A 17,003-nucleotide genomic window follows, 5' to 3' on the forward strand; every position below is an offset into this window, starting at 1 on the left:
GTACGTGCTATGGTGAGTGCTGTGAAGTGTGCAAGCCTGACAATTCACAGACCTGTACCCCTGGGGCTAAAAATACATTATATGTTAACAGAAAAAAGAAAGTTTAAAAAAAAAAAAGAAAGAAAGAAAGAAAATGAGGAATGATTAGAAAAAAATGGAAGGAACTTCCTAGAAAAAATACACACACATACACACACACAAAATTAAAAACAGGAAAGAAAGGATTAAAAAAGTAGAGGACCAATCCAGGTCTAAAGAGTGCAAGAAAGAAAGAAAATAGAAAATGGAGCAGAAGACAAAAATCATCACGGAAATAATTTGACATTTCTTACTAACTAAAAAAACACAAGTTTCCATATTAAAAGAGCCCATCAAGTGCCCAGAACAATGGATAAAAAGGACCACAAAGGCTACTATGAGGACATCTAGAATACAAGAAACAAAGAGACAATCATGAAAGCTTCCAAAGTGAAAAAAAAATACAATGGATCAGGAGTTAGAATGTATTAGACTTAATATTAATAAAGGAAATTAGACAAATGTAGAGCAACAATGTTAAAAAATACATGGGAAAACTTCTTTTCAACTGTAATTCTATGTGAGCCAAGCTATCAATTCAGAATTAGGATAGAAAAGTCTAAAGAAAGTAATTTCTTTGTTCCCATACATTCTTTTTCTCAGAAGCACCAGAGCTGCATGAAAACAAAGGAGTAAACCAAAATAAAAAACAGCACAGGATATAAGAAATGGGGATAAAAATATGAGGAAGAGGCAAAAAGAATCTTCAAGACAACTGCTACACAGCAAACCGAAAGGGCAGCCAGTTCAGAACAATCTTGTAAGGCAGTTCAGGAAGAAATGTCTCTAGAAGGTGAAAACGGGAGGCACCTGGGTGGCTCAGCTGGCTGAGCAACCAGCTCTTGATTTCGGTTCAGGTCATGGATCTCAGGGCCAATCAGACTCTGTACTCAGCAGGGAGTCTGCTTGGGATTCTCTCTCTCCCCCTCTCCGTCTGTGACCATCTCTCCCAACCCATGTGAATGGCTCTCTTCCTCTCTCTCAAATAAATAAATTAATCCTTAAAAAAAAAAAAATGAAATCCAAAGATCATATACGTGTTGAAGTATTTTGAGAAGAGGGTTGTCTGGGTGGCTCAGCCAGCCAAGCATCTGCCTTCGGCTCAGGTCATGATCTCAGGGTCCTGGGATCAGAGTCCTGCATGGGACTCCTTGCTCAGCAGGGAGCCTGCTTCTCCCTCTGCCTGGGAATCCCCCTGCTTGTCCTCTCTCTCCTCCTTTCTCACAAATAAATAAATAAAATCTTTTAAAAATAAGAAAATAGACATTTTTGAGAAGATATGCAGAGAACTGAGCCTGAGTTTCAGGGTGAATTAGAGATAAAACAGAAATCTCTACATTCCACAGTAAGTCAATATACAATACAAATGGCAAACTCACTGCTGTTATATAACCCAACAATTCCACTGCTAGGTTTTTAAGAAAAAAATATATGTCCCCACAGAAACTTGTATGTGAATGTTCATGTCAGCATTATTTAAACTAAAAAAAACCACCAAAAATCCATCAACTGATGAATGAACAAAATGTGGTATAGTAGTCCTTCCCACCACATATCCATGGTTTCTCTCTTCCACAAAGAGTTACCTGTGGTCAGAAAGGTCCATCTAGAAGCAGATGATCTACCTTCTGACAGTATGTACATACATTTAATAGCCTAACACCACGTCACAATGCCTATGTCATTTGCCTAACTTAGAAACTTTATTATAGGTATGCACAGGAAAAAAGACAGTATGTATAGGGTTCAATACTATCTGTGGTTTCAGGCATCCAATGCGGGGGGGGTCTTAGAATGCAACCCCCATGGATAAGGGGAGACTACTGTATTTCCATAAATGCAATGCTGTTCGGCAGGTGGGCAAGAAAGCAAGAAAGAGAGAGAGTGAAAGAGAAAGAGAAAGAGAAAGAAAGGAAAAAGAAAAAGGAAAAGGAAAAGAATGAACTGAGATATGCCATAACATAAACCCTGAGAACAATGGGCTAAGAGAAAGAAGCCAGTCATGAAAGATCACATATTGTATGATTCCATTTAGATGAAATGTCCACAAGAGACAAATTCTCAGAAGCAAAAAGTAGATTACTGGTTGCAAGAGGCTGGAGTTAAGTGGGAATGAGGGGTATACTACTAAAAGGTAGAGTTTCTTTTTTAAGGAGTAATGGAAGTGTTCTAAAATTAGATATTGGTAATGGTCACACAACTCTATATGTATTAATACCAGTGATTTACACACTTTAAAAGAGAAATACTATGGCATATGAACTACAGTTCAAAAAAGTTATTTTAAAAATGGCATTCCTGGGGTGCCTGGGTGGCTCAGTGGGTTGAGCCTCTGCCTTCAGCTCAGGTCATGGTCACAGGACCCTGGGATCAACACCCGCATCGGGCTCTCTGCTCAGCGGGGAGCCTGCTTCCCCCTTTCTCTCTGCCTGCTACTCTGCCTACTTGTGATTTCTGTCAAATAAATAAATAAAATCTTTTAAAAAACTAAAACTAAAAATAAAAATAAAAATAAAAATGGCATTCCTTACACTGGAATGAATAAATGAATAGGTGAATGATGAATGAACACAAAAACAAAAAATAAAAATAAAAGTGGTATTTCCTTTAGCCACTCCCTTTAAGTACCTTTCCAGCATAGAGAATACTAGAAGAATCTAAAGCATCATCCAATGGTCTCCAGTCCACTATTACTTCAGCATCCTGGAAAAAGAAATTATGGACTATATTTATTATTCAGCAGCATCTTACATTCTCAGTTACCTATTTTTAATTCCCTGAACCCAAAATGAAATTATTAAACCCTTAAATATTAGCATTTTAAATATGCAATATTATAACTAAACCACTATTTGACAATAAGTGTTATGTATATTTTTAAATTCTGCTTATTTTTCATGACAAAAAATTTATAATACTGAAACTTTTACATAAGTTTTTAATATTCCATGCCACTTTATGGGTCTATTGGAAATATTTTTTTCCTTGGGTGCCTGGCTGGCTCAGTCAGTGAAGTACGAGACTCTTGATAAGAGGCTTGTGAGTTCAAGCCCAACACTGAGTGTAGAAATTACTTAAAAATAAAACCTTAAAAAAAAATTTTTTAATAAAGCATCTTTTAACATCATTTCCAAGTTAACATCATTTTCATTTTAACAAACATTTTCATGTTTCATTTTCATCGCTGTTCAATTACAAAATTTACCTTACACATGAAATTCAAACTTATTGATAATGCCCCGAAGATAAACCACTGCCATAAACAATTATTAAATAAAATAATTTACTAAAAACATACCTTTTCTAACACACGTAATATTCCTGAAATCAAGCTGTCTTGGTCATTGGTTTTTCCACAAGATGAATGAATATAGACCCCTTCCTGTTCATATACAATCTGGAACAACAACAACAAAAAATTACACCATTATTATACAGTAATATTTTGACATTTGTTTAAAAAAATTAGATGTTTTCATACACATTCTGATTATTTCATATACAAAAGTATTATTTTAAAAATACCACTCAGGCTTAAGAGCACTTCAAACTAAGATAAATTGGAAGGAAGTTTGCCGTATGGAAGTTTGCTGGTTTAGCGATAATCACAATCTTGATCATCTCCATAAACAAAGATTTCACATTAATTAACACATGTCTCAAGTGAATTCCACTTAAAATATATTCTTAACGTTAAGCAAGATACTGGTTTCAAACTAAAAAAGGCCATGAAAATATTCAAAAATATGAACAGATGAAATACAATAAGGAATCAATGCTTTCTAACCATTCCTAGAACAGCACATGTTTTACACTAAGATCATTTCAGTGAGTTTTGTAGCACAATAGCATAGAACTCAGGGAATAATATGGGAGTTTTCAAGAGTAATGATGAGGACTTCTAGGAATGATTAAAGTAGCTCATCCACACAAATATTTACTGAGTGCGTGTATATGTAAAATCATGCGACTACAGTTAGATATAATTAAAACATGGTCCTGAACAATAATATTCTATAAGAATATAAAGGAGACTGAACTTAACTCCTGAGTAAACTGAACCATGTCAAGTTAAGACTTATCTTCTATTAGCATAATATTATAAATTAAGATTCCAGTTCTGGGACCCACTTCAAAAATTAACTTTTTTTCATGACAGAAATAAGAGAAATAAAATCATCACTTTGAGACCTAAGTACTTTTGACATATACAAGTTTGGAATAGAGCATACATTTCTGTTTCTGTTAACCTTTTTCTTTTTTTCTTAATTCCAGTATAATTAACATACAATTATATTAGTTTTAGGTATACAACATAGTGATTCAACAATTCTATACATTACTCAGTGCTCATCATGATAACTGCACTCTTCTTTTTTTTAAATTAATTCAATTAACATGTAATATCTTATTTGTTTCAGGGGTACAGGTCTGTGATTCATCAGTCTTATGTAATACCCAGTGCCCACTACAACAGATACCCTCTCTTAATCCCCTTCACCTATTTCACCCATCCCCCACCCACCTGCTCTTTAGTAGCCACCAGCTTGTTCTCTATATTTAAGGTCCTTCTTTTTTTGTCTGTCTCTTTTTCTTTGTTCATTTGTTTTGTTTGTCAAATACCACATATAAGTGAAATCATATGGTGTCTTTCCCTGAATGACTTATTTCACTTAGCATTACACTCTCTAGATCCATGCATGTTGTTGTAAATGGCAAAACTTCATCTTTTTATAGATGAGTAATATTTGCATTTGTGCATGGGGGGGTGTATATCACATCTTCTTTATCCATTCATCTGTGAATGGATACTTGGGATGCTTCCATATTTTAGCTATTGTAAATAATGCTGCTATAAACATAGAGATGCATGTATCTCTCTGAATTAGTGTTTCTGTATTCTTTCGGTAAATACCCAGTAGTGGAAGTACTGGATCTTATGGTAATTCCATTAATGTTTTGAGAAATCGCCATACTGTTTTCCACGGTGGCTGCACCAGTCTGTATTCCCACCAACAGTGCACAAGGGTTCTTTTTCTCCACATCCTTGCCAACAGTTGTTTCTTGTATTGATTAGTCATTCTGACAGGCATAAGATGGTATCTCATCATGGTTTTGATTTGCATTTCCCTGATGATAAGTGACGATGAGGATCTTTTCACGTGTCTTTTGGCCATCTGTATATCTTCTTAGGAGAAATGTCTGTTCTTGTCTTCTGCCCATTTAACTGGATTATTTGGTTGCTTTGGTATTGAGCTGCGTAAGTTCTTTATATATTTTGGGTGCTAACCCTTTATCAGATATTCATTTGCAAATATCCTCTCCCATTCTATATGCTACCTTTAAGTGTTATTGTTTGTTTCCTTTGCTGTGCTTTGATGCAGTTCCAATAGTTTATTTTTGCTTTTGTTTTTTTTACTTTAATGCAGTTCCAATAGTTTATTTTTGCTTTTTTTTTTTTTTTACTTTGATGCAGTTCCAATAGTTTATTTTTGCTTTTGTTTTCCTTGCCTGAGGAGACATATCTAGAAAAATGTTGTTATAAATGATGTCAAAGAAATTATTACCTATGCTTTCTTCTAGGATTTCTATGGTTTCAGGACTCATCTTTAGGTCTTTAATCCATTTGGGGCTTATTTTTGTGTATGGTATAAGAAAATGCTCCAGTTTCATTCTTCTACATATAGCTGCCCATTTTCCCAACACTACTTGTTGAAGAGACTGTCTTTCCCCCAATGCATACTCTTGCCTCCTCTGTTGAAGATTAATTGACATGAGTTTATTTCTAGGGTTTCTGTTCTGTTCCACCCAGCTGTGTGTCTATTTTTGTGCCAGTAACATACTGTTTTGATTACAACAGCTTTGCAGTATATCTTGAAACCTGGGACAGTGATATCTCCAAATCTGTTCTTTTTCAAGACTGCTTTGGCAGAAGGCAAAAACTGGGGACGGTATGAGTTGGGAAGCAGTGAGAGACAATTCTGTATTGTTTGCATAAAGATAAAAACCTTTAAAGTACACAGATTTACTCACAAATGTGCAGAAAGATATGCTTACGACTATTCACAATACTATTATTTATAGCATCAGGTTGGGTGAGGGAGGGAGGAAAAAAGGAAAGTGAGGAATCTAAAAATCCACACAGAGTGAAATGATGAAATATATCCTGGGACAGTCATTCTATGGGGAATACTATTCGGAAATTAATAAAGGAAATGATAGATCAAATGATCAAACATGGAAAAAAACTGCCAGTTATATATAGTATGATGACTTTTTTTTTTTTTTTAAAGCTTCTCTAAATCACTGTAAAATACCCAGAACAAGTTCTGGAAGGACACACTTTAAGATGTTAACAGATTACTTGTAAAAGAGAATGGGATACTTAAAGACTGAAAGGTTAATGCCTCTAATCTACTTGACTATTTTGAAATTAAAATACAGTTACACATTGCTTAGTAATAAAAAACAATTTTAGGGGCGCCTGGGTGGCTCAGTTGGTTAAGCAACTGCCTTTGGCTCAGGTCATGATCCTGGAGTCCTGGGACTGAGTCCCACATAGGGCTCCCTGCTTGGCCAGGAGTCTGCTTCTCCCACTGACCTCAATCCTCCCATGCTCTCTCTCTCTCTCTCTCTCAAATAAATAAAATCATTAAAAATTTTTGAAAAAAAATAATTTTAATAAGTAAAAAAGGAAATTGCAGCAGTATAAACTATAACCTTTGCAGACTTCACTTTATCAATTTCTAAAACAAGAGGTTAAACTAGATAATTATATCTGGGACCACAATATGGAAGTATGGAAAGGTTAAGGGAAAGAAATCCATTAAAATTTCAAGCTTGAAACCGAAACAGATCAAAGACATATCTGGAAAGCACAGGTTAGCATACTTTCACCTAGTCTCAGCTAAAACAGTAGTTAAAAGCTTCACAGTTTTCAGGTCTCCTGAGTGGCTCAGTTGGTTAAGCCACCATTCTTGGTTTCAGCTCAGATCATGATCTCATGGGTCATGGGATCAAGCCCCACAATCATGCTCCCCGCTCAGTGGGGAGTCTACTTGAAATTCTCTCCCTCTACCCCTTCCCCCCAACACACACACACTCTCTCTCAAATAAAAAAAATAAATGTTTAAAAAAAAAAAAAAAAAGGAGCTTCAAAGTTCTCATAGCAGAAAGAGGGAGACTCATTTGACCAGAAAAGCTTAGTATCATTAACAATGCAACCTAAGATTCTGTGATACTATTAACACTAAACAGACTCTGGAACTTCAATAAAGTTAGAGAATACTAAAGGACCAAACAAAACACTTTACCTAACTGAAGCACATTAAAGAACTTTCTTTCCCATGCATATATTGGTCAAGTGTTACTTATTCACTTTTTAAGAAAAAGTTGAGTTTCCTAAGTAATTCAGCTGAGAAAATATTTAAAAGCATTTAAGTACCAGGCATCTCACAAAAAAATCCAAGCTGCACTCATTCTGGGTTCTGTGTTCCTTAACTCTTTAGCACAAATTACATGCCTAAAAATCCTCCACCCCAAACACAGACTTAGGTACTGTCTTTAGAAAGCAGTCATGTTCAGCTTTCTCATTTGAAGGGTGTGATGTTAACCAATACAAATTACTAATTCTGCCAAAAATAGAATGAAATTAATAAACTTACCTTCCTGAGCTCCTAAACCTTATGAAGTCTTATGAGATTTAAAGGGACCAAACTAGTTGCATCAGTACACAATTTATTTCAAATAGGAAACAACTGAGTAACAGTTTTAACTATTTATTATTTTCAAAGCATTTTCATCTCATTTAATCCTCAAAGCCAAATTGAATGTGTCAGAAATAGACCTTATTTCCATCTCTATATTACAGAAGAATAAACTGTGACACAAAGCTGTTCAGTGACTTTACTCAAGACCATATGCATACCAAAGGAAGGAGTGGAGGAGATTTCCCAATGCCTTTATCCATTAAATTTCAACTGTTACTGCCTCAAGAACCTACTAAAAAAAATTCCACGTGGCTTCCCTAGAGGAAAGCAGTCTCTGAAATTAGACACAGATGTAGAAAATAATGCTGCTTAGGACTAAAAACAATTTTTAAATGTCTTTAATTTATAAACCAATGCAGCAGCTAACTATTTAATAATATGATCTTCAAACAAAAATCTTTGGTTTTCTCCCATCTGTACTTCTAAATATTAAACATAAAAAGCTTAGTACTCCCCTTTATATCATCTTGGTTTGAATCACTGACTTTAATATAGTACTTCACTCTACTTTTGCGGGAGTGGTTTTTTATGGTTTTGTTTTGTTTTGTTTTGTTTTGTTTTGTTTTGTTTTTTAACAGCCTATATCTGCTCATCACTCCAACTTCTGGGCACATGTGCCTAATAAAACACTACTCTACAGATATCAACTACCTTCAATAGCTCCAAACACAAAAACAGATCTTACACAATATAAAAAACAGTATTTCTTCTTCCTTAGACTCTATAAGTGAATTGATTCCTAAGGAGTATCTCTGCCATAGGACATTCTGCTTCCTATCTCCATCAATAGTAATAATTAGAATTTGAAAAGCTATCTCCAAGCTTGTTTGATATGAAAAATTATTTTGCTACAGGGGATAATTATGATATCAGGCATTTCATCTGAAGCAATATATTTAGTAAAACAGGCTTCCAATTTCTTTCCTTGGGTTTCCTTCATAATCTCTAGTGCCAAATAAAAAGAAAAGTTACAATTCTATTATCAGCACATAATGTTTCCATTAAGCATTACTTTACACAGCATTTGTATGTTATCACATTTGATGTTGTAACACAATTAGATATGTGTTACCATCCCCACTTTGTAACTGAGAAAAAAATGCAAGGGACGTTAAGTGATTTGATCAAGGTTCTTATACTAGTCTGGGGCTGAGATCCAAAGATCCGCTCTGACAAGTTTTATTTGATCAAAGGATATATAATAACAAGCCAATCAGCATAAGGTGCATAATATAAAGACATCGACAAAATTATTCTAGTATACTATATGCTCATACTCCAATCTGAAGAAGTCAGCAATTCCAATACTGTGAACATGAGTAGGTCCTCTGTGCTACAGAAAGTCAAGAAAGGACACCAGCAATGCAATGCCTCTCTTTCTACTACTTAAGATTTGAAAGAAGATAAAGAATTTCTACACTTTATAGGAAAATAAACTTAAGTCAGAAAGAAAAACAAGAAAAAAATCATATTCCAATGAAGTAAAAGGCAATGAAAACTAACGTCAGGAAGTTGGCAAATGGTATTTGTGCTGCCAAAGCAAGCATGGGAAGCTGGCAAATGGAAAGCCAAGAGAAGAAAAAGACTGAGACAAAAGTCTGTGCTACTAGACATGCACAGCATGTTTAAGACTCCTTTCAAAGAGAAACTCTCAGTTACCTGCACCAAGCATCCCTAATAGGAACACAATGCACAAAGACATCCCATGACTGCTACCCTAGGGACACAGGCACTGAATGTAAAAATATAACAGCCTAATCATTTCTCTAGCACACATATCTGAGATACTATAAAAAGTCTGTATCAGAGTCTCCAAGCCTAATAACTTACTAATTTATGATATTCTACAATAGAACATATTATATGGCAAAAATATATCTGCAATACATCTCTAGTGAAGATATAAATGGTGTTTTCACTTCATCTTCCAATTTATTTGGCAGGGAAAATTAAGTATGAAAACTGTATGCAACAGGATATATAGTTGTCAAAACCAGGATTTGGGTGGTTTGAGGTTTTGGTTTTAGGACCATGATTCCTGTGTGGTTCAATTTCTCGAAATCAAATACTGTGTTTGCTGAGGAATTTAAAATGAAACAGGAGAATAAACAAACTACCAAAAGAAAAATAAGTATCAGATACTTTACATAAAAGATAAAAAGTGCAAGACTGGCACCTGGGGGGCTCAGTGGGTTAAGCCGCTGCCTTGGGCTCAGGTCATGATCTCAGGGTCCTGGGATCGAGTCCCGCATCCGGCTCTCTGCTCAGCAGGGAGCCTGCTTCCTCCTCTCTCTCTCTGCCTGCCTCTCTGCCTACTTGTAATCTCTCTCTGTCAAATAAATAAATAAAATCTTTAAAAAAAAAAAAAAGTGCAGGACTAAGACAAAAAAAACTGAAGGAAGTATCCAGTAATACTAAGTAGGGGACAGAAAAGAAGAATTTAAATACAAGCAAAAAAAGACAAGACAGCAGTGTTTTAAAAATACTAGTACCAATTACAAAATGCAAGAAAATAAGTACTATAAAAGTTATGACAGTGGCTAACCTGGGGGAAAAGGGTACATGGAAGGTCTCCTGGAGGGCCTGTTAAGGTCTATTTCTTGACTGAAGCAGTGGTTACAAAGAAGTTTGCTATATGAAGTTATAGACATGCCATTTTTCTGTACGTACATTTTGTTTTACAACCAAAATGCTAAAAATCATTGGCAATAAAAGCAAAATGTGTAGTTTTAAAAACAATTTAAGCCAAATCTCACAGGGAGTGAAGGAATACTGTCAGATGGAAATCATGACATGAATTCAACAATGAAAGGACATACACTGAGAACTAAACCAAAGGATACATCAAGCAGATTTGAGGGAACGGCACCACCTATCACTAAGCATACCAGCAAAATAAAAGGAAGCAGAGGAGGGGAAAGAATGTTATCATTACAGAGATGATACACAAACTACCAATGAAATGGGGAAAAAATATACTTTAATATAAATCACAAACTGGCATAACTCAGTCTATAGAGGTGATGATGACCTTCAACCACCCAAATATCTACTGACATTCTCTAAATACTTAGCACCTGATAAAATTCTTTTTTTTTGGTTTTTTTTTGTTTTTTTTTATTTTTGTTACCTTCTTTTTTTTCCCCAATTTATTTATTTTCAGAAAAACAGTATTCATTATTTTTTCACCACACCCAGTGCTCCATGCAAGCCGTGCCCTCTATAATACCCACCACCTGGTACCCCAACCTCCCACTCCCCCCCGCCACTTCAAACCCCTCAGACTGTTTTTAGAGTCCATAGTCTCTCATGGTTCACCTCCCCTTCCAATTTACCCAAATTCCCTACTCCTCTCGAACGCCCCTTGTCCTCCATGCTATTTGTTATGCTCCACAAATAAGTGAAACCATATGATAATTGACTCTCTCTGCTTGACTTATTTCACTCAGCATAATCTCTTCCAGTCCCGTCCATGTTGCTACAAAAGTTGGGTATTCAACCTTTCTGATGGAGGCATAATACTCCATAGTGTATATAGACCACATCTTCCTTATCCATTCATCCGTTGAAGGGCATCTTGGTTCTTTCCATAGTTTGGCGACCGTGACCATTGCTGCTATAAACATTGGGGTACAGATGGCCCTTCTTTTCACGACATCTGTATCTTTGGGGCAAATACCCAGGAGTGCAATTGCAGGGTCATAGGGAAGCTCACCTGATAAAATTCTTAAATGTATTGTTGACAACATCACCTCTCAGAAAACATAGAGCAAAAGAAAACCAGTACAGAATAACAAGAATGAAATGGCTATTATAAAAACTCTGGAAGAGGGGTGCCTGGGTAGCAGTCAGTTAAGAGTCTGCCTTCATTAGAGCCCAATGACTGGCTCCCTGCTCAGAAAGGAGTCTGCTTCTCCCTCTTCCTCTGCCCCTCCCCGCAGGTCATGTGTGTGCCCTCCGAGCTCTCTCTCTCAAATAAATCAATCTTTAAAAACAAAAAACAAAAAAACAAACAAACAAAAAACAAAAAAACCTCTGGAAGAAAAAGATCATCTCAGAGTTCCTAACAATCAATGAAACAAATTTGGAACACAGTCAAATACTCACCCTGAGACTGAGAAAAAAAAACATATATAGCAGAAGTAGGAATTAATCCCACCAAAAAAAAAAAGGAAAAAAAAAAAACCCTATAATATACATGCCGCCAAGATAGAGTGAAAGAGACTGGATTTACCCTCTCACCAGAAAACAAAAACAAAAACAAAAAAGGAAGCAAACCAGCCAAACCTATGAAACGATGTTTTTTTAATCAGGTAATAAAAGACAATGACTGCTCAAAGAAACAAATGAGGTGAGCCACGCCACTGTCAGAGCTTACTGTCTTGAGAGTTTCTAGCTGGCAAAGACAGAGAAAACCCAACAGATACCTAGCAGTCTCCTGGAGCTGAGGACACAGAGCTGGGAAGTTCAGGAGAAGAGATATGGAAGCATATTATTCTAAGTTCTTATACTTTACACCAAGTAGTAGAACTCTTAAAGATAAATGTTAAAGATGTAAAAATTAAGGTAAGTTAAAGATATATACTATAAACCCTAAAGCAATCACTAAGAGATATAGCTAATAAGTCAACAAAGGAAGTAAACACAAAATAATTAAAACTACTTTGTTAACCACAGAGAAGGCAAAAATAGAAAATTAAACAAATATGGGACAAATAGAAGACAAATAGAAACAAATAGCAAAATGACAGATTTAAACCTAACCACATCAGTAACTTCATTAAATGTAAATCATCTAAAGACTCCAACCAAAAAGAGGTTGCCAGACTGGACAGAAAATAAGACCAAACTCTATCCTACCTAAAAGTATTTTAAATATAGAGACAAACAGGCTTTTTAAAAAGGTAGAAAGATATATCATATGAACACAATGAAAAGAAAGCTAGAATGGCTTTATTAATATCAGACAAAAGTAAATTTCACAGCTAAAGAAATACTAGCAGGTACCAAGATAATTTCACAATGATAAAGTAGTCAATAACATCTAGGTTAGATTATCTTGATCTCAAGACAATCTAACAAACCTAAATGTTTATGCACCTAATAACAGAATTTCAAAAATTTTAAACATAAACTGATAGAATTGCACAAATAAACATTCCACAATTAGAGTCAGATTTCAACACACCTCTTTCAATAATTCCTAAAACAGTTAAGAAACCAGTCTCAATGCAAGACTTGAGTAACAATATCAAACAACTTGACCTGACTGGCACTTACAAAACACTCTACCCAACAACAGAATACACATTCTTTTCAAGTGTATACAAAACACTTACCAAAAAGATCATACTTTGGGCCATCTCAGTAAATTAAAGAGTTCAAGTATATTATGTGACAATAACAGAATTAAATTATAAATCAGTGATTAAAATATCTTCAGAACACTCCCACATATCTAGAAATTAAAAACCTACTTCTAAATAATCCAAGGACTGAAGAAAAATTCAAAAGGAAAATTAGGAAATACTTGAACTGAATGAAAATGCAAACACAGGGGCACATGGGTGGCTCAGCTGGTTTCCTGGGATGGAGCCCCAACTCAGGCTCCCTGATCAGTGGGGAGCCTGCTTCTCCCTCTCCTTCTGGGCCTCCCACCCCTTATACTCTCTCTGGCTCTCTACCTCAAAAAAATAAATAAAATCTTAAAAAAAAAAAAAAAGAAAGAAAATGCAAGCACATACCAAAATTTAGGCAATGTCACTAAGCAGTGCTTAGTGAGTGGGAAATATATAGCACTACATGCCATTATTAGAAAAGAAAAAAAAAGGCCTCAAATTAATAACCTCAGCTTCTACCTTAAGACACTAGAAAAAGAATTGTAAATTAAACCCAAAGTAAGCAGAAAGAAATAATAATCAGAGTAGAAATCAATAAAAATAGAAAAAAAGAAAAATGGGGGGAGGGAAATATCAATGAAACCAAAAACGAGTTAAGAATAAATTTGGTAGGGCTGCCTGGGTGGCTCAGTGGGTTAGGCCGCTGCCTTTGGCTCAGGTCATGATCTCAGGGTCCTGGATCGAGCCCCACATCAGGCTCTCTGCTCAGCAGGGAGTCTGCTTCCCTCTTTCTCTCTCTGCCTGCATCTCTGCCTACTTGTGATCTCTGCAAAATAACTAAATAAAATCTTTAAAAAAAAAAAGAATAAATTTGGTAAAACTCTAGCCAGATTGGTAAGAAAAAAAAAAAAAGACACAAATTAACCAATATTAAGAATTAGAGCATTAACATAAATACAGATTTACACATAGAAAAAAGACACTAAGGAAAAAATGGAGGAAAAGAGGGGCGCCTGGGTGGCTCAGTGGATTAAGCCGCTGCCTTCGGCTTGGGTCATGATCTCGGGGTCCTGGGATCGAGCCCCGCATTGGGCTCTCTGCTCAGCAGGGAGCCTGCTTCCCCCTCTGTCTCTGCCTGCCTCTCTGCCTACTTGTGATCTCGCTGTCAAATAAAATAAATAAAATCTTTAAAAAAAAAATGGAGGAAAAGATACTAAGAAATTTCTTAAACAACTTAGACTAATACATTAGACAACTCAGATAAAACAGATAAATTCCTAAGAAACATAGCTGTCAAAGCTCACTCAAGATGAAATAGGTAACCTGAGTAGCTCAGTATCAATTAAAGAAATTGAATTTGTAGTTAAAAACCTTCAAAGAAAATTCCAGGCCCAGATACTTCTACTGATGAGTCTTGCCAAATATTTAAGAAGTATACACCAATCCTACACAAACTCTTCCAGAAAAACGAAGAGTAACTTGTCAACTCATTCTATGAAGCCAGCATTACCCTGACACCAAAATTACACTAAAACATCACAAAAATATAAAACTATAGACCATATAGACTATAGACCAATGTATCTCATGAACTTAGATGCAAAAAATTCTAAACAAAATTTAGCAAACTGAAACCAACAATATGTAAAAAGGAAAATACTTCATGACCAAATGGGGTTTACACCCTACTTGAGGTTGGTTTTATATTCAAAAGTCAATCCCTGTAAAATCATCATAGTGAAAAAAAACTTTAAAGAAAAACCATACAATCATCTCAAAAAGTGCAGGAAAAGCATCCAACATCCATCTCCAACAAACTCTCAGCAAGTAACAGAAGGAACCCTTCTCAGTCTGATAAGGGGCATCTATAAAACACTACAGCTGATACCAAATACTGTATAAAGACTGAATGCTTTTTTCCTAAGATCAAGAACAAGGTAAGGATGTCCAACCTTACTACTATATTCAACATTGTACTTAAGGTTTTAGATATCATAATAAAGAAAAAATAAATTAAAGGCATCTAGACTAGGACTAAGAAGTAAAACAACTTATTTGTAAATGATATGATTGTCTTTGTAGAAAATCCAGTAGACTACATAAAAGCTATTAAAACTAAGCGAATTTATTTACAAAGACCCAGGACTCAAGATCAATATACAAAAATCAATTATATATTTTATTTATATAAAAATAGATATTAAATACAGCATTTACAACAACATCAAAAAATATCAAATACTCAGGTATAAATCTTTTTTTATTTAAAGGCACTGCCTTCAGCTCAGGTCATGATCTCAGGGTCCTGGGATCGAGTCCCGCATCGGGCTCTCTGCTCAGCAGGGAGCCTGCTTCCCTCTCTCTCTGCCTGCCTCTCCATCTACTTGTGATTTCTCTCTGTCAAATAAATACATAAAATCTTTAAAAAAAAAAAAAAGAAGTTCTTTACTCATATACACTCAACACATTTATTGAGCTTCAACTAAATGTTGGGAGATTTTGGTGGAAAGAGATTTTGGTGGAAAACCAAACACCAAAAAAAAAGAAGTATCTGCCTAAACTACTCATGTCATGTAAACCAGTAAATAAATGGTCACAGCAGAGTGTGAGGGAACTATGCACAGGCTCCTGAATAAGAGATCATTTTCAGTAACTTCTCCAAAAAAATATATAATGAATGCATACAACGTGCCAGGCACAGTGCATGTTTCTAGTATAAATATGTAAGATTCAGTCACTGACTTCATAGCACTTACAATCTAAGAAGGGATTAGAATAAGAAAACAAATAATTACAATATATGATACAAACATGAATAGGCTACCACAGTAGGACCTAATAAATGATATCTAATCTAGACCTAAGGACTCGGCAAGATGAGAAATCAGAAAGACTTAACTAGAGTGACATATAAGCTGAGACCTGGAGAGTGACGATTTTAACTAGAAAAGGGTTGATGCCCTTGGCAAAGAGTGTATATTCTACACAGACAACAGTAGTTTAGTGCATGGCTAGCATCCAGACCAGAGAGTAGAGGTTAAAGAGCTTAGAGGGGCACCTGGGTGGCTCAGTGGATTAAGCCTCTGCCTTCGGATCAGGTCATGATCCCGGGGTCCTCCGATCGAGCCCTGAGTCAGGCTTTCTGCTCAACGGGGAGCCTGCTTCCTCCTTTCTCTCTGCCTGTCTCTCTGCCTACTTGTGATCTCTGTCAAATAAATAAATAAATAAATCTTAAAAAAAAAAAAAAAAGAGGAGCTTAGAGACAAGAGTAGAGACCATATGAGATCACAAAGAGTTTTATAAACCATGCTCAAAAATCTGGGAGTCTGGAATTTGTCCTTAAGTTTGGAATTTGCCACTACAAAGCCATTAAAAAGTTCTAGCAGGGGGATGCCATGGTCAGACTTGCCTTTTCTAAGCACACACACTGGCTGCAGAGCCAAAAATGAACAGCTGCAGTAATCCAGGGAGGAAGAGATTCACAGTGGCAAGAACAGCAGTGGCAGTGGGGATGAAGAAAGGCAGAGGCTCAGAAAAATATTTAGAAGGTCAAAATGATAAGACATCAGGACTGATTAAGACGTGGGAGAGAAAGAGAAATCAGGGACAAACTGAGTGGATGAGGTTATTCACTGAGATAGGGAATACAGAAGGAAAAAAGTAAACTGAGTTTTATTTGGACAAGTCAATCAGTAATGACTGCGGAACTAAAGAAATGTAGAACATAAATGGTTTTAAGAGTAGCAAGTCACAGAAATTCTGAGAGCGAAGATATAGAGATGTTGAAATATTAAGGATGTTACAAGTCTCAAAGGGC

The 17,003-nt window shown here is 35.7% G+C and overlaps 1 protein-coding gene across 3 annotated transcripts in view; it reads right to left on the bottom strand.

Moving 5' to 3' along the window:
- The window catches only part of TBC1D15 (TBC1 domain family member 15), a 73,413-nt gene that overhangs the window by 49,012 nt on the left and 7,398 nt on the right, over window positions 1-17,003 (bottom strand). For all 3 annotated transcript variants that reach the window (XM_044228281.1, XM_044228280.1, XM_044228282.1), the window contains exons 2-3: window positions 3,377-3,475; window positions 2,707-2,781 (exon numbers count right to left, since the gene is read on the bottom strand). In XM_044228281.1, coding sequence (XP_044084216.1) covers window positions 2,707-2,781; window positions 3,377-3,475 — 174 coding nt within the window. The remainder of the gene's footprint in view (window positions 1-2,706; window positions 2,782-3,376; window positions 3,476-17,003) is intronic.

The sequence above is a fragment of the Neovison vison genome, chromosome 12 (genome assembly GCF_020171115.1).
Source record: "Neovison vison isolate M4711 chromosome 12, ASM_NN_V1, whole genome shotgun sequence".
Lineage (NCBI taxonomy): Eukaryota > Metazoa > Chordata > Mammalia > Carnivora > Mustelidae > Neogale > Neogale vison.